This window comes from Chionomys nivalis, chromosome 17 (genome assembly GCF_950005125.1).
Source record: "Chionomys nivalis chromosome 17, mChiNiv1.1, whole genome shotgun sequence".
Classification (NCBI taxonomy): Eukaryota; Metazoa; Chordata; class Mammalia; order Rodentia; family Cricetidae; genus Chionomys; species Chionomys nivalis.
This window is the reverse complement of record NC_080102.1, coordinates 15,263,838-15,288,763: the sequence shown is the minus strand read 5'-3', so window position 1 is coordinate 15,288,763 and position 24,926 is coordinate 15,263,838. Positions and strand designations below refer to the sequence as shown.

Sequence of the window (24,926 nt, the reverse complement as noted above, 5' to 3'; positions counted from 1 at the left end):
ATTCCTATTCCTTCATAGAAAAGGATTTCCAGCCCTGGATCTAAATGAATGACCCGCAAATGCCCTGCCATCATGATTACCTTGGTTCCAGCTTTTGCCTTCATCTTTTCACATCCAGAGAATCCAAAAGTCTCTAACCTTAGCCTTTCCAACTTCAGTTTTTCACTCTGCAGATGTATTCTCCATGGAGATAGGATCAGTTTTTAAATCTTGAAACACCAGATATATTTTTTTTCATTTCAAACCCTGCAGAGGCATCCAGCTCTGATATTGATAAAAATCCAAGTTCTTACCTAATACAGGAGACGAGAAACTGTGCCAACAGCTGAAGACTTTTTTGACCCCAAGAGACTAGATTTTGTTTGACATAATGTATGTTATATGTATTCTACGGCTTAGGAAATATAACACAAACCTCAAGGCTCAGGTAGGATGCTCATATTGGCTTCCCTTCCTTAGATACCTTACTGTAGATTTAGACTTCAAAAGGCTTGATCAACATTTCTCATTGTGTCTCATGGAATGTATAGTGTCAGGGGGCATCTATTTTCCCGAAGCTTGCTTTCTCTTCTTAGCTTCTGGCAGCCTCTTGTTCTGAGGACACCTGCGATGTTTGATTAGTGATGCACCCTTAGGACCTCACTGAATCTTAATTAACTCTTTCAAGGCTCCATGTCCAGCATGTTTCTCTTGGGTGCTAATGGCATCAGCATATAAGCAGGTTGGGGCGTCGTGCAGTCCCTAACACATATGGATCATTTGATTCTCTGATGAAAGCTAGGGTTCCTTTGCCCAGAAAAATATAGAGATATGAATTTACAGAAAAACTTGCATGTGATTACAGGTTTTACAGTTCTCTGTTAAGCATGGATATTAGAAGCAGCCTTGTAGAGGGAAACAAACACCAGAGAGAAGGAGAGATAAATATTTGAAAGAAAAGGGGCACCCTATTTGTTCATTCATCTTCCTTTTAGTAACTGTTCACTGGTGCTGTTTAGAGTGCAGGTTCTGTGTTAGGGCTAGAACACTCCAAGATCCTTGCTCTTATCACTCAGGGCTTTTGTTGTGGGGGGCGGACAGAAAACAGGCATGTATGCCTTTCACTATGGAGACCACCAGTGACTATGTAGCTGCCTAAGAATGAATGGGCTGAGTTATTATCAGGAAGGTTCATAGTGTGCAGCTGGGGTTTAAGAGGTGTGGATGACCAGAAATCAGCTGCTCAAGTAAAATCCTAGGGTTTATTCCTGTGAAAGGTCTTTTGTGACTTCAATAAATGTCACCAAGCAGAGCCACTTCCTCTAAACCAGTTGCTTGTCATATTCTCGTCTGCTGCTGGCATGATAAGCATTCAGATTTGTTGTGGTTAGCCATAGCAAGATCACCTTCTTTGATTTGAATGTCTCTGAAATTTCTAAATCTCGGTTTCCAGGGGCATCTGTCATTTCAAGCAGCTGTGCCTCTAAAAGCATTGACTTTATCAGATATTGGTAGCTGTTGATTTTAACCTGAAAATGGAGACATGGAGCCAGTGCCTGTTGCATGACAAATGAAGAAACAAAAAAAAATTATTATGCATAGCATCTCCATACATAGTGTGTGTTCTTGAACAGAAAGACCTAGAAGAACCCCGGCCAGCAACTGGACAGGCTGAGGAGACTTCAGAAAGTTGAAGACTGGTTTGGGGATGAAGATCAAAATCTTACCATGGCCTGCAGGGCCCTCCATTCTTCCTTTGAATATGCCAGAGTTCCTCTAGCTTCATTGACTTTGCAAAGATGACTACATCCACCTGGCTGGAGCTTGTCTCCATGGATTTTAGCATGTTCTCGGGATGGATTTCCTAGGCCCTATATTAGGTAGGATTTCCTTTTTCTTTCCAGATTCTCCCCACACCACGCACAAGCCTGGCAGTGCTGTGCATACCTCTATTATGTATAGGACATGAACCCATTCCTCGTGTTATTTTGCTTCCATGACTGCCTTTTCTGCGAGATTTCTGTCTTCTATAGGCATGGACCACATCAGATACACTCAATGGTGATTCCTCGTTGGCCAGCAAAATTGCTGACACCTAGAAAGTGAATAATAGGAAAGGAAGGGAAGGAATGAGAGCTTTCCAGGTAGACAGAGAAAAACACAGCAGAGAGACAGAGACAGAGAGAGACAGAGACAGAGAGGAGATTTACAGTCATATGATGAAGAGTCTTGGAGGTCATAGACAGATAAGGATAAAGACAGTGAGAACATAGTTTCAGCTACTAAGGGGCAAAGCATGGAGGTTGCAAGCAAACATGTCTACTAGAGCATTAGTGTGGCTGGAAGTTCATAACTTCTCTTGAGGTCAGCCATTAATGGGTTTTCAGTGGAATGAAAACAGGTGAAGAAAGATTGCAATGGATCGGCACCTGGGTGGGAGGTGCCCATAGACACAGTGGTTAGATACTGCTCTTAAGAGTAAAGGGATGGATTGTTTACCAGTTCAGGGTCAGCTGTTGGGCAACTGACTTCTGAGAGTATGTTTGCCACATGCCAGCCTGTGAATTAGGAAATTACTTATTTGGTCTCAGTTTGCTCATCTGTAAAATAGGATCCTATTATGTCTACTTTATAGAATTTAAATCTTCTACGTCCAGAAAGGTGAGCGTCCAAACAGGCTAAGCTCCCACAAATCCAGTTCATGTATTAGGATCGAAACCTAGTGCCATTGTCCTTGGCTTCTCATCAGTCTTCATTGACCTCCATGCCTTGGTCTTCCCGCAGGGCAGGGAATTTGGACTGCTCTTCAGTATCGAGAGGGAGGGGGAATGGAGTGGGGGAAGGAGAAGAGGAGTGGGGATAGGGGGAGGGAAGTGGGGGGAGGGCAATATTTGGGAGGAGGGGAGGGAAATGGGAAATGGGGAGCAGGTGGAAATTTTAATTAAAAAAGAATAAAAATAAATAAATAAATAAATAAAAAGAATTTAAATGTTCTTTTGTGTATATTAGCTACTGCTGTGTAAAGTAGTCTTAAGTCTGGGTAGCTCTTTCTATCATGATCTTCTGGTTATTTGAATGTTACGGGATTTTCCCTGGGGAGAATGAACAGATGTCTATTTCACCCCAGGTGGAGCTGCAGCAATAGTCTAAGAAAATAATTCTGCCCCAGTTTATCTTAGTGAGCCAGTGAGTTTATTGTGATTACTTGAACAAGAATGGGTATTTAAGGAACCATCAAAATTGAAAGAGAGGGGGGGAAGACAGAGAGAAAGAGAGAGAAAGGAAGAAAGAGAAAGTAAAGAAGAAAAGAAAGAAGAAAAGCAAGCAAGCAAGCAAGCAAGCGAGCCTAACTCAGTATGGGCGTCAATTCAATATCCCCATAGTGTTTCCGGCACAATTTGTAGGCAGCTCCGCCATAAAGCCTCCCTTCTGCTGGCCACTACTTACCATTTATTTAAGCCTGGGCAAATGTCCTTATGAATCTTGTAAGATGTTTAAAGATTCTTAGCCTCCCAAGTTACACGAGCCTCTTTCCTTCCCCCAAAAGAGAATATTTCCATTCAGAGGGAATAGGCGTACAATACTCACTGGCCTGACCTCCAGGCTTCTGATCCCATTTGAAGGCCAGCACTCCCATGGGCATGATCTTTCTCTGCCCCTCACAAATGCCTTGTTTAAGCTCTCTATTTCTTCCTGTCCACTCAAAACCACTGGCCAAACTAATATCATGACCAGGGGAACATAAAATCACTACTATAGCATGAAAAGTGTTTGGAAGAGTACCCACGTAAATCTATTTACACCTTAAACAGCAGTAATATATTTTAAATGGCAATGTGGAAAGCTAAGAAGAAGTAGTTAGTTCATAAGTGGATGGGAGTGTTGAGGGAAGTTATCGTTTAAGGCAAGAGTTGACAGTGTTAATAGAGTTAATGGAAGTAGCCAGTTGCCTGATTAAAGATGCAAAGTCATACCAAAAGGAGGCCTTAGCTGAAAGGAAAACAAGGACACCAAGAGATGCCCTCTTCATGACTTCTGATAGCAGCAACAACAGCAGCAGTAGCAGCAGCCATGGACACAAATAGTTGCGTTGCTAGAGTTTTTCTGAAATGGAGCTGTGTATTCTTTTTTTTTTTTATTCTTTTTTAATTAAAATTTCCACCTGCTCCCCGTTTCCCATTTCCCTCCCCTCCTCCCAAATATTGCCCCCTCCCCCCACTTCCCTCCCCCTATCCCCACTCCTCTTCTCCTCCCCCCACTCCATTCCCCCTCCCTCTCGATACTGAAGAGCAGTCCAAATTCCCTGCCCTGCGGGAAGACCAAGGTCCTTCTATCTACGTCCAGAAAGGTGAGCGGAGCTGTGTATTCTTGACTCCTGCTCCCCGCACCTCCCTTCTTAAGGATTGAGCTAAATAGTAACAGTTGGTGTTTACAATGTTGTAATGGCCGTCATATTGAGAAGTGACTGGATGTATGTTTAGAAATAATTTACACCACCATAAAGTGAATGGCTAATCTTTTAGCGTGGATTCTTTAGTCTTTTGTTGTTTGCTATTGTACACCAGCCAAGAAGACCTAGACCAATGAGACAACTGCTAAGCTGTTTTAGAAACATCATCTGATTTGAAAAGCTAAGTGGGAATATAAATCTTTCTTAAATACGCCATCATGTTCTCTGCTGTTTTCTGGTGGTTTTGTTTCTTTGGTTATCCTATAGCTGAGCGTGCAACTATTTGTGATTAAAGTGTCCATGGGATACATACTCACCAGGGCTCAGCTGTAAGGTGGGGGCATAAGGGCTTTGGAATACATGCTGGCCATAATTAATTAGTGTCCTTGTGGACTTAGCATATAAAGGAGCACAATTATTGATGCTCTTGAGAAAGATGATGTCATGAGGCATTACCCCAGGTAATGTGTGTTTTGAGAGTCCAGAGTGGGGAATTGAGGTCTAGAATGCAACAGAATTTTGTTAGGATTTTAGGGTGGAGGTAGAGATATAGCCCAGGGCCTGCTCATGTTGAATACATGTTCTGCCACCAAGCTACACTCTCAGCTGTAAAGAGTGACATCTTAATATGCATACCTTGTCTTGAAGGATGCTCATGTAGCAGCATACTGAACGTGAATATTGTCGCTGTGTGTTTATTCATGCCTTCTACTGAAACAACATGAGCTAAGGTTTTTTCCTGCTTGAAATATTTAATGACTACATAATTGTTCAGAGAGAAAGGATTCCAAATTTCTTATGCTAATGCCCAGGGCCCTACTTGCTCAAAGTAATGACACCTATATTATTTTTCTGTCAAATTTCCATTACCCCTCTTCTCCAACCAGACATAAGCCAGGATCTTGTACTTTTTTTAAAATTGATTTTTATTGAGCTCTACATTTTCTCTGCTCTTCTCCCTGCCCCTCCCCTTCACGCCTCTCCCCCTCCCTTTCAGCCCTCCCCCAGGGGCCCTATGCTCCCAATTTACTCAGGAGATCTTGTCTTTTTCTACTTTCTACTTCCCATGTAAGTCTCTCTTAGTGTCCTCATTGTCTCATTGCTGTCTAAGTTCTCTGGGATTATGATTTGTAGACTGGTTTTCTTTTCTTTATGTTTAAAACCACCTATGAGTGAGTACATGTGTTACTTGTCTTTCTCTGTCTGGGTTACCTCACTCAAAATGATGTTTTCTAGCTCCATCCATTTTCCTTCAAAATTCAAGATGTCATTATTTTTTCTGCTGTGTAGTACTCTATTGTGTAAATGTACCACATTTTCCTTATCCATTCTTTGGCCGAGGGGCATTTAGGTTGTTTCCAGGTTCTGCCTATGACAAACAATGCTGCTGTGAACATAGTTGACTGCATTTCTTTGTGGCACGATTGAGCATCCTTTGTGTATATACCCAAAAGTGGTATTGCTGGGTCTTGAGGAAGGCTGTTTCCTAATTTTCTGAGAAATCACGACACTGACATCCAAAGGGGCTATATCAGCTTGCATCCCCACCAGCAATGTAGAAGTGTTTCCTTTACCCCACAACCTCTCCAGCATAAGTTATCATCAGTATTTTTGATCTTGTCCATTCTTACAGGTGTAAGATGGAATCTCAGAGTTGTTTTGATTTTCATTTCTCTGATGACTAAGGATATTGAAAATTTCCAGCCATTTTAGATTCCTCTGTTGAGAGTTCATTGTTTAGGTCTGTGCTCCATTTTTTATTAGATTATTTGTTCTTTTGATGACCAATTTCTTGAGTACTTTGTATATTTTAGAGATCAGACCTCTGCCTGATGTGGGATTAGTGATGATCCATTCCCATTCTGTAGGCTGTTGTTTTGTCTTGTTTTTTTTTTTTTATTCTTTTTTGATTAAAATTTCCACCTGCTCCCCGTTTCCCATTTCCTTCCCCTCCTCCCAAATATTGCCCCCTCCCCCCACTCCCCTCCCCCTTTCCGCACTCCTCTTCTCCTCCCCCCACACCATTCCCCCTCCCTCTGGATACTGAAGAGCAGTCCAAATTCTCTGCCCTGCGGGAAGACGAAGGTTTTCTATCTACGTCCAGGAAGGTGAGCGTCTAAACAGGCTAAGCTCCCACAAAGCCAGTTCATGTATTAGGATCGAAACCTAGTGCCATTGTCCTTGGCTTCTCATCAGCCTTCATTGTCTGCCATGCTCAGAGAGTCCAGTTTTGTCTTGTTGACGATGTCCTTTGCTTTACAGAAGCTTTTCAGTTTCAGGAGGTCCTGTTTACTAATTGTTTCTCTCAGTGTTTGTGCTGCTGGGGTTATTTGGGCTGTGTTGGTTAGTTTAGTCAATTCTTTACAAACTGGAGTCTCTTGGGAAAGGAAAACACCAGTTGTGAAATAGATCCCTTTCGATTGTCCTGGAAGCATGTTTATGGGGTTTTATTGATTAGTGATCAATGTAATAGGGCCCAGACCTTAGTGGGAGGTGCCACCCCAGACAGGTGGTCCTACACTGTATGAGAAAGCCGTCTAAAGCCATGAGCACCAAGCCAGTAAACAGTGTTTGCCCATGGTCTCAGATATATATGTGTGCATTTGTGTATGTGTATATATTTATATGTATATGTAAAGCTGTTCTTTTTCCCTTCTTACTTCTCAGCTGAATTTCACTTTAGTTTGTACTTTTCACTTAGGAATGCTTTTTATAATTCTTTCCTACGTGTATCCTTCAAAACAATTGGTCAATATCTTTATTTAACACTCATTAAAACTGCTAATTCCTAATGTTGCCTCATCAGGGAAGGAGAGTAATGGAATACAGATAAAGTATAGGCATTCAGTGAATGCATGTTAGATGATAGCTGCCTTATTAATATCTTGTATTACCAACAGAATAACAATGCAAGGGTCAAAAGTAAGATGACATTATAATTACTGTTGTATAGAAACATGCTGTGCCTGTCTATATTTAAATGCATATATTACAAGATAGTAGTTGAGCTTATACTCTTCTTGTTGTGTTGAATGAAGATGACTCAATATGTCAAATTCACTTGTAACTATAATCAAAGGGTATTTAGTGCCTTTATTGTTTTTATTAACATTAAAAGTTAATCCATATGCAATAAGCAACATGTATTAAATGTTAATTTTCCAATTTAAAAATATCAAATAAATAAAAAGCAAAGTGCCCCACCTTTTGATTACCCCAATAGTGACTTCTACATTATTCTTACATAGTCAATATGCCCTCCATTTTAGTGCCCAGTCTATCCACTTCTTCTTCTAATTTGGTTATTATATATATTCTGATCTCATATTTTAATTTGTTCTTTATTTTGTCTATTTCATTACAGATATTTTTCTCTTCCTTCACTGGAGCTTTCTATTTTTTCCATTTGGGTAAAGAGTAGTGTCTTAGGGTTTTCTGTTGTGAAAAGATACCATGACCACAGCAACTTTTATAAGGAAAACATTTAATTTAAGGTGTGGCTCCCTTACAGTTTTAGAAGTTCAGTCCATTATCATCATGGTGGGGCACATGGCGACATACAGGCAGACATGATGCTGGAGAAATAGCTGAGAGTCCTACAGCTTGCAGGTAACAGGAAGTTGACTGAGACATTGGATGGTATCCTGAGCACAGGAAACCTCAAAGCCCACCCCCACAGTGGCACACCTCCTCCAACAAAACTATGCCCCCTAATAGAGCCACTCACTATGAGATTATGGGGGACACTTATGTTCAAGCTACCAGAAGTAGTTTCTCACAGAAGCGTGAGATATCTGCTTTAAAATCCTTACCCAATACTTTCACACCACTGTAATCTTGGTGCTGTCATCCACCGAATATCATTTTTTCCTTCTGAGATGCTTTGATTCTTGGTTATAGGCAGTTTCATTGTCATTGAAAATTGATATTTTCAGTTCATGTCAAGAGACACTGGATCTCATTAAAATCATCTCATGTGAGAACTAACTACCTCCTTAATATGTTCTAGTACCTTGTTTCAACTGAGTGGGGGTAGAAGGTCACTCTCCTCAGCTGTTGCTAGAATGGATAGTGGGGTTACATTGTTTTCTCTCATTCCAGAGTAGAAGAGTTATGTCTAAACATTTTCCATCCTTCTAGACTCTCCCTTTCCCGGCCCTTTGGTTTTTAAGCTTCAGTCATGTCTTTTTGCCTGGGCTCCTTCAGCTCGGAGTCTTCAATACGTGAGGGAAAGATAGGTAAAGGAATCCACGTCCCCACCATTCCTCTAGCTGTCAGATCTTTCTATGGTCTGCCTTGTCTCCTCTTCAGCCTTATGTTTGCCTTATTTGTAGTGTCTACCAGTTTTGGTTTTATTTTATAAGATAACTTTAACACAAAACAGAGTAGGATACCCATGAAGAAGCATCATTTCATAAACCAATAATACATGTTGGTTGAACAAATTTGGGTCTCTCTCTCTCTCCCTCTCTCCCTCCCTCTCCCTCCCTCCCTCCCTCCCTCCCTCCCTCCCTCCCTCCCTCCCTCCCTCCCTCCCTTTCCCTCTCTCTCTACCTGTCTGTCTATCTATCATCTTTCTACCTATCATGTATTATTTATATAGCTATTCTCTATCCATTCATCATCTATCTATAAATAGTTCACAGTATGAAATATGCTTCATATGTCATTGTTAAATATTTCAGAGTGAAGTGATGTAGATCATTTATCACTCCCACAGTAAGATATCCACATCCCTCTTCTAATAAGATAGATACCTCAGTATTTAGCATTATGTCCTTTTTACGAGTGAAAATATTTAATATGTTTGCCTCTCAGTGACTGTATAAACTTTCCCCACTCCATTTATCGATGCTAAAATACTTAAAGAGTCTTTTAATATCTACCATATTTAGATTGTCTATTCCACATATACTGGCTAATATGGGTGAATATTTGATATAATCATCACAATTAGGTAGTCTTTGAAGAATGACATTGATGATAAAAATCTATTCAACAAAGACAAAATTGTCTCTGTAGACAAATATCTACCATATTTAGATTGTCTATTCCACATATACTGGCTAATATGGGTGAATATTTGATATAATCATCACAATTAGGTAGTCTTTGAAGAATGACATTGATGATAAAAATCTATTCAACAAAGACAAAATTGTCTCTGTAGACAAAAAGAAAACAGAGTGAGTGTGTATCATGCGCTTCAGAAGGGACACTGTCATCACACAGCTGCGTGTGGTGTGAACATCTGGTTGGGATGTACAGTCATCTTGATTCAGATCCAAAAGCCACATCAGTGTGGCTAGGCCTACATGGGTATCATCTTTGGGTTACTATTACTGTGAAGAAACACCATGGCTGAAGCAAATTGGGGGAGGGCCTTTGGTTTATGAGGACACATCGCAGCCCATCAGTGGAAGAAGTCAGGATAGGAACTCAAAACAGCAGGAAACCGAAGGCAGCAGCTGATGCAGAGGCTATGGAGGAGTGCTGCTTACTGGATTGTTCTTCATATATTGCTCATCCTGCTTTCTTATAAACGCTAGGATCACTATGCGGAGATGGAACAACCCATAATGGGCTAGGACCTCCAGCATCAATCACTAATTAAGGAAATGACTTTTAGGCATGCTTAGAGCCAGGTCTTAGAGAGCCATTGTTTTCAGTTGAGCCTCCCTCCACTCCAAAGACTCTAGCTTTTATCAAATCAACGTGAAACCAGTCAGCCCATGTGAGGACAGCTGCTGTGTTTCAAGAGTCTTCATGGCATTTTTTTGCTTTTATTTTCATTGATGGGATATGTTCTGTTTTCTTGGTCCTTTCTTTCATCACCAGTTCCTTAGATGTTCTGAGGATGAATGCATCCACTGTTTAGCGCTGCTGCTTTACTTTTCTGGCAGTTGTATATCTTAGCACTGCTGGTCTAGTACAGAAAAAAGGAATTCTGCTTGTGTGTGCAAGTTTGAAGCTTCAGCGTATGTGTGGTAACCTAGATTTAGCTCACTCGAGGAGAGTTTTGTAAATCACATTCTGGTTCCTCATATCCTGACACAAGTACTAAAATTGGGCTCACTTTGAATTGCCTGGAGGTGGGAGAGAGTGAAATTGAAGACCTGGAAAGGCTCAGAAATTCCTCGGTGTTGTTACTATAGGGTATAGAGATTGAGTTTTTATACCCCATCATTCTCCAGGGTAGAGCTACACTCTACTCTAGTACGAAAGTCAAAATTTTCTACAAAGGGAAGGCTAGTAAATATTTCAGTCTTTAGGGCACACTGTCCCTGTTTTAACTCATTTCTACAATTGTAGCACAAAAGCAAATGGATAATACTTGAATAAACGAGCATGGCTGTGTTCTAGTAAAACTTTATTTATAGACATCCAAATTTGAATTTCTTAATATTCTCATGTGTTACAAATATCCATTTTGTTTTTCTCAGTAATTTTAGATTTATTATTTTGTGTATGAGGCTTTGTTTTTTTGTTCTGTTTTGTTTTTGCCTGTGTGTATGTGTACCATGTCAGAACAGTGTATGATCCCTTGGGACTGGAGTCAACAGTCAGTTGTGAGCCACCATGTGGGTGCTGGGAATTTCAAACAGGTTTCTCTGCAAGAGCAACCATTGCTTTTAACTGCCCAAGTCAATTCTGTAGCCCCTACAACAAATTTAAAATGTGAATTATTCTTTGGCCACTGGCCAGATAGCAGCAAAGTAGGCTGGATTTGATTGACATACCTTGCTCTCCTTCTCCCTATCATGGGAGATGTTTACTGGTTAGGTTATTTTGCCCAAAGAGACACTGTGCTCTCTATTAGTCGAACAAAAGTATTTTCACATTTAACTCTTGGTATTCAGGTACCTGTGTACATACACCTTATGATTTATGATAAACATCCAAGAATTATCTAGAAACTATCGTTGATGACACACAGTCACAAAGAAGAAATGCTTTTGCTCTCACTTCTTCACAGTGGTTCTTGCACTGATTCTGTCTCTCATAACTGATGTTTTCTATAACTATATCTTTCATATGCCTCTTCCTTGTAAGTTACTCCTGTGCTTTATCCAGCTTCTGAGTCATGATGAAAGGATGAATCCTGGACCAGAATATTGTCCCAGGTCCAGTTTTGCCTTTTTTCCCCCTTTTCGGGAGAGCTAAGCAGTCATCTACTGTTGTTAAAACAGAGTAATACACTCTGCAAGCCTCATAAAAATTGCCGACGATTTGACTCACAGTGTCACCACAAGCAGGTGACTGTTTTTCTCCTGTGCTCTGAAGTTTGAAAGTTAGTATTTAGGGACAAAGTCTGATTCTCTCAAAGATGTCAGCCAATTGACCGTTTGTCTCTTGACCACCTCTCACATATGCAGCCATTCTAGACTTCCCTTGAATTCCAGGTAAAGAGAAGAGGGAAAACAAGTATCAAACAATGTCCTCATGTGTCCGTTCCAGTACTTTCCCCTTCCCTCAAACTCCTGCTCTCATGTCCTCTGCTCTGGCATCTGCCCATGGTCACATGTGGCTTCAAGGGTGGCTGGGAAATTGAGGCAGGCTTTGAAGATCAGTCATTGGAATGGATGAAAGGGAAAAGTTCTGGAAATGTGTTTGTATATCCAGGTGTCTACAACTAAGAACGTGTGTGATGAGCAGATTATTTCTGCTAGAAAGACTCTACTGAATTTAAATCCAGACTGACTGACCCATAGTTACTTAAACTGATATTTGTAGAGTATCTATTCTGTGTATCTTATATGAGAGAGGCGTGACAGAAAGGCTGTTTTGTTCAGGGACTTCATCTCCAGCTAGAAACAAGACACGCACATTGCAATTTGAAACAGGCTTCCTCACTTCTAGAAACTAATGATAGGGATCGTAATATCTTTATTTCTAAGACCATTCATTCACATGACAACATTTATTGGGTGCAGCTATCTATAGCTATTTAGGCTCTTTGGGAATAAAAATGAAAAAGAACATCCTCATTCTGCAGATGATAGTCAAGCATATCAAAATAGTTCTGTAGTTCTGTCATTTCTGTGAATTGGACAGGTAGTTTGGAAGCAACCTTTATTTGCTGTTCTGAAAAACACACAAGTTATTCAGAAGCCAACCAGAATGAGTAGGATTGAATCAGAATCATTCCATCATGTCGAGCCTTTTCTTTAAACAATGACTCGGTATCTACTGTTAAATTGGTTATTTGGCCAGGCACTGGGTGTGTAGTCGGTATCTCCTGGGAACTATGGTAGTCTAGGTGGTCATGTTATAAAAGCTTGAGATTCACAGCACGTACACGCAGAGACACATTCCGATCTTCTAATAAGAAAAAAATGTGGATTGTCAGCATTGTTTGGGTAAACACACTGGGTGCAAGCTCAGTTAAGGCTTCACAGTGGAAAGAAGACAGCATTAACACTGCTTGAAGGGGTTATCCATTCAGATAATGCCAGAGAGTGCTGCGTAGAGATATTAGTCCGGCCAAGGCGGGGTAGCACACCCACTTCAGGCGTCTGTAGTGGAAGTGCTGCTCCTGAGCCATTTTACCCTCTGGTTTTATGGGAAATGTTTGCTCATTGTTTCAGTTTAAGGCAAAGCTTTGTCAGAATATGGAAGTTTTGGACATGAACAAAGCTCCATTTTTTGTTTGTTTTTGTTTTTGTTTTTTTTTTGTTTGTTTCATGTGAGATGTCTGGAGTTAGCAAGGATTGGGAATTTGAAAGACTTCTTGGCAAAGTATGCTATAAATCAGTGTAGTGATATAGTATGTATTGTGATTCTTCTTATTCCTATATCTATGCCTGTATCTATCTATCTATCTATCTATCTATCTATCTATCTATCTATCTATCTATCTATCTATCTATCCATCCATCCATCCATCCATCCATCCATCCATCCATCCATCCATCCATCTATCTATCTATCTATCTATCTATCTATCTATCTATCTATCTATCTATCTATCATTATTGTTACATATCATTGGGAGAAGACAAAATGAGCCTAGTACTTCCTTGATTGCTGCTGTCATCTAAGTCACATCTAAATAGCATTCTGAGAGGTGCAGCTCTTAAAGGACCAACTTTGTACCAGGTGGTGGTGGTGCAGGGTTTTAATCTCAGCACTCAGGAGGCAGAGGCTGGTGGATGTCTGTGAGTTAAGCCCAGCCCTACATACAGAACAAGTAGAACAAGTTCCAGAACAGACTTCAAAGCTGAAAAGAAAAGACCTGTCAAAAAAAAAAAAAAAAAAAAGAAAAGAAAAGAAAAGAAAAAAAAAAGAAAAAAGAAAAGACTCAGCTTGCTTTGAAGCAATTGGCAGTCCAGTTTGGATGGAACCTAGTGTGGTGGTGATTCCTTTTCCAGAAAGTTCTAAAGTATTGAGGAGCTGTTTTTTCTTTCCATATGTATGTATGTGTACACACACACTACACACACATGTGCGTGTCCATAATAACAAAAAAAGTTCTTGTACTATCTGGGAATAACAATGAGGGTACTGACAAAGAAAGTCTGAAGCCTTCGAATAACAATTGCTTGAGAACTTTACTCATTGGTAATGACATAATGAGTAGAAGTGAGAGTGAGCACGGTGGGCTTTTTGTTGTTTACTTTTTTTAAATGGTTATTATGGTAAAGTGTAATTCCAGCCTTTTTAAGTGTCTTGTGGTATATAGGACATTCCTACTAAGTAACCATCACCACTGCCAATCTGCAAGACCTTTTCATTATCCCAAACTGGAACTTGCATGTCTGTCTCTTCAAAGCCCCCTCACCCCACACCTTTTCCTCTACCCCAGCCCCTGGGTAACAATTGTTTCATTTTTGAACTTTGTGGATTCGAGGCCTCTAATAAAAGTGGATTGATGTGAGATTTGTTCTAAATATTCATACAATTTTTATCTTTTTATTTCCTTTTGGTTTTCTTGAGACAAGGTTGAACTCTGCAGTTCAGGCTGACCTGAAATTCATTATGAAGCCTGGGCCTCTAACTCATGACAGTTCTCCTGCCTCAGTCATCCAAGAGCTAGAACTGTAGACGTGAGTCATTACCCAGAGCTTCGTGTGTCCTTTGTGACAGACTCATTTCATTAGCATGATTTCCTCAGTGTTCATCCGTGTCATTTTCTTTTCTCAAGATCTTAGCATGTTGAAGACGAAATTACAATTCCAGCCCTTGCTCCATCCAGGGACATTTAGATGGCTTTACCTTTCTGTTTACCAATATCACTCTTTTGTTTTGTCATCCCCAGCATCAACCCAGACTTTCATATTTTCTTGATATTGGCTCATGTTAGGCACTCTTTGTAATATCAGCTCCCTTGTTTGGGAAGCCAGCCTACTCGGCATACATGTCAACCAAGACATCTCCTTCAGCAATAATCTTTTGCTTACACTGCCTTATACCCCTATTCTCAGGAGGAACTGAATGCCCAAGAAAAAGTACACACACACACACACACACACACACACACATATATACACACATACATACATATTCACCACATGGGTGTATCTACCTCCCCAACCACAGTTGCAGATTCTAGGAGGGCAGATATGCACCATCTTATATTTATCATCATTATCTCCACTCTCAAAACTCAAGCACTGCATATCATATACATTTAAGAAATAAAACATTTGTTCAACTGTAGAATGAACCAGAATTCTCCTCTTTTTACACAGTCATGCCTTAAATCAGTAGTAAAGTTTTCTCCACTAGAAAAATATTTGATGTTCAAAGTATAAAAGAGTCTATAAACAAGAGGCCTATATAGTTTCTTGACTTTCTATACACGTAGCCTTATTCATCACACAAATACTTAAATCTACCATAGCTGTTCCCTCCTTGACTGCAATCCTAGCATTAAATTAGTTTTTTTTTTCTCTTGGACTTATTTATTTAAAAGTATTTCTGACAGACTCTTTTGTTTTCCCTGAAATTTCATGTCCCTGATATTTACAAATTAAGTGATGTTCCAGTGGCCTCTTCTAAGGTGTAACCTTCATCTCTGCTTATCATGTACAAAGCATCCCCTTTTGCTTCCTCGTCTCTGTCTTCATCACTACCCTTGCTTGTTTTCACTAAAGTTATTTACTCAATTTAATGGGCTCAGCTGCTTGGGGTTCAGCTTTGAGACACCCTTCATGTTTCTTTGATTTTTCTCAAATATTCCTCTGCTTAACAAGTTTCCAGTTATTGAATTGACATCATAGAAAGCTTGAATTCTTTACCTAAAGGTTTTCCTGCTATAACTTTTATTTAATGTCTTAGCATTGAACATTTCAAAATGAAGAGTCCAAATCCAAAATGTGTGTTAGAAAGAACCTCATTGTTAAAAAAACAATTAGCATGGGAAATCTTCACCACAAGTGTGTATGTATCTATCATGGTGTTAAGATTTCATTTGGAAGACATCATCTTCCCTTCAGATGCACCTGCCTCTCAAGAGGAAGGTAAAAATTTAGATTAGTGCACAGGTAGAATAAAACTTCTTTCTAAGGGAGGGACCCATGAGACTAGATGAAGAGAGTATGGGAGCCTCATTTGGCAGGAGGTGATAGAGTGAGAAAATCTAAGGTGGTGGAAGCTTATAGCAGTTCAGTGATATTCCCACACCCTGAAATTCAATGCAGAAAGCAACAGGGAATCATGCTGGAAGAGAAAGATCAAAACTGGGCATTTCCCCCCCTCTCATTAATGTCTAATTCCATCCCATGTGAATCTACTATCTCCCTACAGAAGCACACCTTTTTGGTATAATCACAATTTTAGGATATGTAATTGAATATTCATTTTAAGTCGGCTAGTCTTTGGAGATGTAAAAACTGATTGATATTAACAGTAATTAGTTTCATGCTCTTACAGGTTCTCTTTCTATCACTGTAATTTGAACATTGTAGCTTGTTCTCCAACCTTCATTATATTCTGACTTTACTGAGTAGCAGCAGTAAGTGTTGGGGAAACTGAGGGTAGTTGAATTTCACTTGGTCGCATCAAGGTTTTCAGTTCCATAATGAACATGTTATTCCCTTTCAGCCAGTAGGAAAGGATTAAAGTTTAGAAGATGATTTGGGGGAAAGAACGATGCCAAAGTTCTCTCTTATTCAAGGTTGATATCTGAAGCATGTAGCTAAGGGTCTCTATGTGTAGGATAAAGGTGATGCTACCAATAGCAACATGGAGAGATGGGGAGGGGGCTCAAGGTCCTTTAGAGGATTCTTGAGCCACAAACTCAGCTAGCTTGGGACTTGTACTTAGACAGAACTTTCCATTATAAAAACTTACAAGTTTCCTTTCTATTTAATCTCGTTTGGATGTGCTCATCTCTAACTTAAAATCGCGTGCATTCCAAATGATCCTTGATCTTTGTGACCTTCTGCAGACACCTGTGTGACCTTTTGTGACCATAACCCTTTTGAGCCTCATTTCCCTTATCTGAAAAATGAATATAATTATGTCTGGCAGAGTTTTTCATGAATATCATTTGAGGTTCAGAACAAAGCCTTAGGGAGGGCACATGAACTGATACTTCCCGAGTGCTTAAATTTGTGATGGGACTGTTTATTGCTTTTAGGGAAGCTAAAGAACTAGGGGGAAGAGAAATGCACTAATAATATCTATATAAAATGGCAGGAAATTGCATGCCTATGATCTTCCTTTCAATCAGATGGTTTAGATTATTGGGTATTTATTCGCCAAGGTACCTGGTATGCCAGGGAAAGTCACAGGTGCAAGGGTGAAAATCAGTATTAGAAAAAGGTACATAGAGAATTCACATTAAAGGCAAAAACTTAAAGGCTAAGTAGGAGGTAAGTGAATAATGGAGAACATTTTAAGCAAAGAAAGAGGCACAGATATTCGAGTTGGGAAAGGACTCGGTGAAGAGAAAAAGGAATCACATGGACAAAACATGATGACCAAGGGATATTGAGTGTGGGTAGAGAAGCTGGGAAGGTCAATGTAGACAGATAACAATAGGATTTGTTGAAGAAGATGAAGCTTTCTGAATTACCTGAGTGGGAAATGAGACCACTAGAACGCTTTAAGCAAAGGAGTCTGGTGACATGATAGACACACATTTATGTTCCTGGGTCTTAAAGGACAAGAAGAAGCAAATGAATTAGGTTGTTGATTTAAGCATCTGATGCCTGCCTTGCTCTATGCTGGGGACAGTGGAAATGGAACCGAGGATGCATTTGAGCCGTTGTTTGAGTTCCTCCTAATAGTTTGGGTGGGAGGTGGGAGGGATTGTGGTGAATTTTGGGGAGAGTGAAGTCATGAATGACTCCTCAACTTTGGAGAAATCAACAGGCAAATGTTTCTTGAATTTTGCAGGCAAATGGATGGAGCTAGAAAACATCATTTTGAGTGAGGTAACCCAGACACAGAAAGACAATGATCACATGTACTCACTCATAAGTGGATTTTAAACATAAAGCAAAGAAAACCAGCCCACAAATCACAATCCCAGAGAACCTAGACAACAATGAGGACCCTAAGAGAGACATACATAGATCTAATTTACATGGAAAGTAGAAAAAGACAAAGGTCTTTTAAGTAAATTAGGAGCATGAGGACCTTGGGAGAGGATTGAAGGGGATGGGAGAGACAAGGAGGGAATCAGAGAAAAATGTTGAGCTCTATAAAAATCAATTAAAATAAAATAAAATACAATTGTAAAAAAGAAAACTGAAGTCCAGTTTGGGGCATGTTCAGATTGAGTGCTGCCTGTATCAAAATCTCTGGGAGTCAATGGTACCTGGTAGTAAGAAAGTGGAGAATGGGAAGAAAATGCCTGGCCTCCCTTCTCTTGGGAAGTATTCTCTCAAATTACTTTCCCTAAAAACAGTCTTCAAAACTCAGTAAGAGGAATAGGGACCGCAGCCTGGATAGAAAGACTAGTGACAAATACAGGGGTGAAGAATGGAAAAGGTGACCAAAGAGGAAGAATAAAAAGGGGGAAATCTCAAGATGCTGGAATATGGGTGATTATCAGTGAATTAATGTCTTAGCAGAGATAAAAGGGAGATTCTAGTATTTGACTTTGACCCATCTAAGATCAAAGAGCTGGTGATGTGGATGAGAATTTAAATCTTATTGTTCTGGAACACAGAAATCTGAAATACTTTATTATGACACATCCTAAACCACATGCACATGGATGCCATGGGCACACATGCAAGTATACAGACCCAAGTGCAAAAGTGGTGGTTTGTGGGAATTTGTCTAGGGGAATATGTGATTTTCATAACACTCATTGCTATTTCTTAGATAAAATTGGGTACATAGGAGGAGTTTATCAATGTTTTTCAAATAAATATATAAAAAGATGAGCCCCAGATTTCATTGGTAGAGATAGTCATTTCAGAAGATACAGAGACTAAGATGAAAAATTGAAGCTACTGGATTTGAGTAGTCTAATGCCCCCACCTTCATCTTTTTTTTCTTTTCTTTTTTTGTAGCACTGATGACTTTTAAAAATTGTGAGTTCATTTGTCGGCACAGTTCTTAGAATGTTCCACTTGTGTTGTTTATGTCCACATTGGAAGAGTCTACCACAACAGCAGTGTATACACATGCCCACCAAATATAGGCAGAATGAATTTAATAGGGCAGATTGAGTGGATAGATGTTTTATAAATAGAGGATTTCAATAGGGTGTGGGGTGTGAGCAAGTTCTAGATGAAGACAGAGCGATAAACTAGACTGCAGGGTTGAAATAGCTAAGCGGGAGGCAGTAATGACATTACCTGACCTGGGACTCCATCTGTAATGCGGGTATTAGCAATGTGCTCAAAGCAAAAGTCTTTGGAATTGGATTTGGATTTCCGCTTCCAAGCTCAAGATTTCCCACAATGCCATATTCTTTCCTCACCTATTTCCCACAGTCATTAAATCACCTCTCAACTCACAGAAACCTTGTTTCTTCCCGCTTAGGCCTGATGAAATATTTTCTGTCACCGATACTTTCTCTGTATGATTTGTTTTCTGAGATCTATGTATTCGTCTCTCCTAGCTCTCCACTGTGGTTTGAATCCGAGGGGCATTGATCACCCTGCCCATGCTGAAGGAATTAAGCTGCAGATTGAAGGTGAAGGTGTAGAATCTCAGTCCATTAAAAACAAAAATTTCCAGAAGGTGCCTGACCAAAAAGGAACCCCCAAGAGAGAAGCTGAGACAGCAAAGGTGAGCCCCTTGCCAATGAAACACTCGAGGTCTGAAGCTGTGCCCTTGCTAAGCTGTGGTCCAGCTGCAGAGAGAAGGGCTGACGATGCTTTTGCCAATCGCTGATGTATCTGATAATCTCAGTGCTGTGTCTTGCTGATAAGTGATAGAAAATGACAATGTTGACTGACTTCCCTTGGGTGAAATTGAAATACATGTAGCTGTCCCGTAGTAGAAGGCTCTGGACCATACAAGAATAGATTTTTAAATCTTCTTTCTTTTTGCACAAGTTATGTAACTTTAGGTTTCATATTCTCCCTCTATAAAAGAATTCTAAAACCTGCTTTCCCCATTAGGATGAGCTGAGCTGAGTGACTGATTTTGTGCCTTTAGGGGCTTTTGCTGACAAAATCTGCTAATTATAATAACAGACTTTTGTAAAATATGTACATGTATGGAAAATTTAAGGGGACTCGGTGCAGGAGCTTACATATCTTTAATCTTGTGTCTTTAATCTTTCTATGAGTGACATGATAGTAAAACTTAGTTGTTGAAGATGTTCACTTTAACTTTCTCATTGGAAACGGAGGGAATTAATCTTCATAGACATTGGTTCCTCTTTGTGGACTCCCTATCAGAGAATTTCCATTGATGTTTGTTGAGGGAGTCAGTGGGTGCAAACCTTAGAAAACCAATGTAAAAACCCAAGGACAATCGGAAGTTGGAAGGTCATCTGACTGTCATTCTGTGGTCCTCTCACCTCTCCCCCAAATCAGGTTCTGTGTTAAAATGCAATTTTCTTTATGCTTTACCTATGATTGCGAATAAGGACCATTATTGCTTCCTCTCTTTAGCTGGATAATTAAAAGCTGATGACGTTACTCCTATGTATCTCTGAGTGTGAGGGAAGAAGTGGTGAGTGATTGGTGAGGAAGCTATTGCAAGCACTTTGCCCTGGATATTTCTAGGGAGAGAAATAGCCCCTTAAAGCAAATTGGTGGATGGTCTATGTTTGGCTTGTGAGCAGAGCTGGTGATAAGTGAGCTTTACCATGGCATCTAAACATCATCAATCTCTGGTGCTATACAGCTATCCAGAAGATCCAGGAAAAAAAATATCCTCAGGGTCTTACTTTACTCCGAAGATAAACAGAGCTTGTCTGAGTTAAAGGATGTCTATAATATTATGAATCCAACTGGGGGGGGGGGAACTAATTCTTGATATTTCGTTTTATTTTAATTCAAATGTAATTGAATATTTCCAGATTATACTTCTGCTCTTTAAAAATATTTACAGAAAATCGATTCAGGTCGTATGTGGTTTGATTGCTTCTGAATTAATGTTGAATATGTGACTTTATGATTCTGCAGGAAATCCCTACAGTTCTGGAGAGTAGTCCTCTGACTCTGCAGAGCCCTTTATAAGTGCTTTGGTGAGAGCATAGTTCTCTTAAAACTGAGGAACTAGTACAAACCTTTTCGAAACAATAGAGCACAGTTAGAAACTATGTCCGTTGAACTTTGTCCAAATCATCTACAATAAAACCCCGAAGTTCCAGGGTGTTTTGTGTTGACATGTTTAAGGGTAAACAGAGTGGAAATTTCAATAAGTCATGAACAGAATTTCACAATTCAATTTCAAATGCCCAAGAATGTGTCCATATCTTCATAAAGGGCTAGCGGATGAAGATGGTTGCTGGGGAGACGGAGTGATGTTGGCCTAAGGTGATGCCAGCAGATCCTGTGGCATCACAACCTGAAGTCTTCTCCACGAGCTGTTCAGACTCATTTTGTGCACACATAGACATGCTTCCGTTTTCTCTTCTGTTGTTTGTAGAAGGCCAGCAGACCGTGGGCCATCTTCTTTTCTGTTACGTAGGTAGTTGAATCTCTGCTCCCTTCACCTACTCTCAACTTACCCAATAAATCTGTGGCCCAAATACATGCATTTAAAGCCACTCAGCGGTGCAAAGGGACACATTTTTTTTTCCTGTAAGATAGTTTAATATTAGTTCCTAACATTTTCAGGGGTATTACTTTCAGGCCAATGAATCTCTTTCTATGAATGTATTCCAAGGACATAATAAGATATGCAAAGGTGGATACAAAATAGTGATCAGCCCAACACTGTTTATTATATGAAACACCTTGTTTCTTAGCACACTGGCTAAAGAAGCAGTATATGTTCATGCAGTGGAAGAGCGTGCATCCTTTTAACAGTGCAGGGGTGCTGTATGTATTTATGTAGAAAGATAGAGGAGATAATATTTTAAACTGGGAAGGAATGTTACTACAGGGTGTGTAGTGTTAAATATGTGAAAATGTCCTTTGAATAAGGGCATCACACATGGGAAAATGTTTAGTCTCCATATTGAGGAGTGATTTATATTGAAGTTGAGCTGAAGGGAAGCATTATACACTTTTGGTTTGTTTGAATTTTTTAAACATAAGCATTATTTTCATTATCTTTATTTAGAAGACTTTTTCATATTTTTGTATTTATAGTTTCGTCCTAATTTTTCCTGTTTATTAGTGTTCTCCCTTTCAGACTGATGGATTTCCTTCCTTGTGTGGCTTCTATTCCTGTGGTTAAGTTGTTTGCAAAGGAGTAAATTTTCTAATGCCTGTTGATAACTTTTATTTTTATTTGTTGAAAAAGTGACTGATTAGGTCTTTGCCTTCTTGTGTCTTGGATTGTAGACAGTTTCTGATGAGATACTCCTTTTACATCTATGTCCACCTGGGGATTCAAAACTCTGACCAGCTGTTACCTTAGCATTACAACTGGCCATTCTGATTATTGATTTTTGACCTGTTTGACACTTCAAGTTCTTCCATGCATGTCTCCTAGACTTTACTCAGAAAACCATGCTGCAGCTCCCTGCTGTTCCTTTGGGCTCTGCCACATTGAGTTGACACTGTTAGGCTGTGACACCCGTCCCTTCCGTCATCATCACCTGTTTTGAATCCTCAATGGATGCTATGAGTTTTATGCCTCTAACTGGCTGGAATTCATCATCTTTAATTTTCAACCTGGCTTTACACAAACCACCACCTAAGCAAGTAGCCAGTAACATGTTGCCTCCAGCTCTTGAAAAGCAAAGAGAAACCAACAGAGTGCCCTATTGTGTCTGATAACTTATTGATGGGAAGTCTTCATTTTAGGTCACAGAACTGAACACAACTGAAATGCATCTCTTTGAAAGACATTTATCAATGTGAAGTGTCAGGATTCCCTTGGGTCCCTAGAAATGTTTTCCAAGAATGTACAGAGCACCCCATCAGCTGACGTTCCAAATTCAAGATCCAGAAATAATGCTTGAACTTTGTTGGGAAGAGTACGAGGCAAGAGATAGGGGTCTAGGTGGGTCTAGGTGGATACATGTTTCACTCAGAAACAAAGTTTGTCAAGATAAGCAGAATTATGCTTCATGCATACTCTGATGGTTGAAACTCTAGCATCATTAAGAAGCAGAGGTAGGTGGATTTCTGAGTTCAAGGCTAACCTAGTCAACAGAATGAATTCTCAGACAACCAGGGCCACACAGGGTACACAGATAAACCTTCTCTCAAAAAAAAATAAATAAATAAAAACAAACAAAACCGTATTTTAAAAATGATTATGAAGTAGCGTCAGCCCAAAGGCAGGCAGAATCCTGGCTGTGCCTTACCCTGGGATTCTGGTCTGTGTTATCACAAGGGGCATAAACAAACTGGGAAATTACATAGTCCTGATTTCTAGAATTAATTTTCTGGGTGTTTAATGAGAAAAACCACCTGGTATATTCTTAGATTTCTTTACAAATTTTATGAAGTTCAGAATCTTTCTTTTCCCTCCAATAATGCTAATCCCAGGGATGAAGTTATTTATTTATTTATTTATTTATTTATTTATTTATTTACTGTCCTTCTCAGTTACAGTTCTGCCTCCTGCTTATATTGATAAAATCAGCCTTTCTGTTTCACAGTTCAAAAGCCTGGTCATTTAAGTGGCTCACCAAAATGTAGTTTTTGTTTAATAACTGCAGGGAGAAGGAGCTGAAATCTCCATCTGATAGCTCTAAATTCAGGGCTTTTTATTGCCTAAACATTAAATGAACAAATGATTTATTTATTTGAAAGGAAAGATGCAGTCTGTTGTGCTTAGACTCTAGCCAACTAGGCACCAGTAGAGTTTAAAAACGCTACATGTATTCTTTACTGCTCGGAGAGGAGCACAGCAGATCTTGATTGTTGTATTATATAAGGAGGAAACAATGCCAGCATCTGAAACAGTGAAGAATTGCCTCACTTGGCTCTGGCATACATTATGTGAATCTTTGGCAGTACATAGCCTTTTCTCATTAGGCTAATATTAGATTCAGTTTGTATTTCTTTGGCACAGACTTAAAGGAGCTGGCCTGGAACTTGGTGCTAGAGGCAAGAGAAGAAGAAAGCCCGGTGTTGTGGGTAAGCCACAGGCGGGTAGATGAGAATAGACTGCAGGGCAACCGGGAGAGATTTGTAACAATGAACAGGAGTCATTAATCTAGGATCAAACAGAAAGCTGAAAGAACTTTGACGCGAGTTAAGAAGATGAAGAGCGGGGCACACTTAACCTTGATCATGTTACATTGTTCGGTGGCCTCTGAGAAGGTTTGTGGCAGTTTGGGGGATAGAATGATGTCATTCTTGGCTATCTGTACATCTTGGCTCAGGGAACAAGAGTGTCTCCACATAAAGCTGCCAGCCCAGTGTAATGTCACCAGTGATAGGAAAGGATGCAATGCCTGTGACACATAGTGAGTGCATGTTTAATGAATTGTCCAAGGGTCAGAGCAAGAGTGAAGAACAAAAAATGACTTCATGCTGTATGAACCCCAGGTCCCAGCATCACCGCTGCATTGGGTGTTTGGACAGATCTCAGCAAAAGCCACAGTAAGCGTTCACTCAGAAATGTATTTTACTAATGTGTTAAGCCCTGAAAACATTACCATAATATGGTACATTTCATCCTCTGATTCATGATATAGTCAACAAAGAGGAGACTCTGATACCTTGCTCAGCCTAGATATAGTAGGGAGGGCCTAGGACCTTCCCCAAAGCAATGTGCCTTACCCTCTCTGAAGAGTGGGTAAGGGTGAGGTGAGTATGTGTGGGGAATGGAGTGGGAACTTGGATTGGTTTGTATAATGAGAAAAGATAGTTTATTTTCTTTTTTTAAAAAAAATTGAAAAACAAAAAAGAAATAAAGTAAAAAAAAGCATATCTGTGCATCTTACATACAGGTTAAGAGGGGAGCTGCGAAGTAGAGGTTACCTAGGGTTTCTGCAGACCTTGACGTT

At 39.8% G+C, this 24,926-nt stretch overlaps 1 protein-coding gene across 2 annotated transcripts in view; it reads left to right on the top strand.

Moving 5' to 3' along the window:
- Positions 1-24,926, top strand: part of Samd12 (sterile alpha motif domain containing 12) — a 386,502-nt gene that overhangs the window by 20,679 nt on the left and 340,897 nt on the right. For both annotated transcript variants that reach the window (XM_057792075.1, XM_057792074.1), the window contains exon 2: positions 19,455-19,624. In XM_057792075.1, coding sequence (XP_057648058.1) covers positions 19,455-19,624 — 170 coding nt within the window. The remainder of the gene's footprint in view (positions 1-19,454; positions 19,625-24,926) is intronic.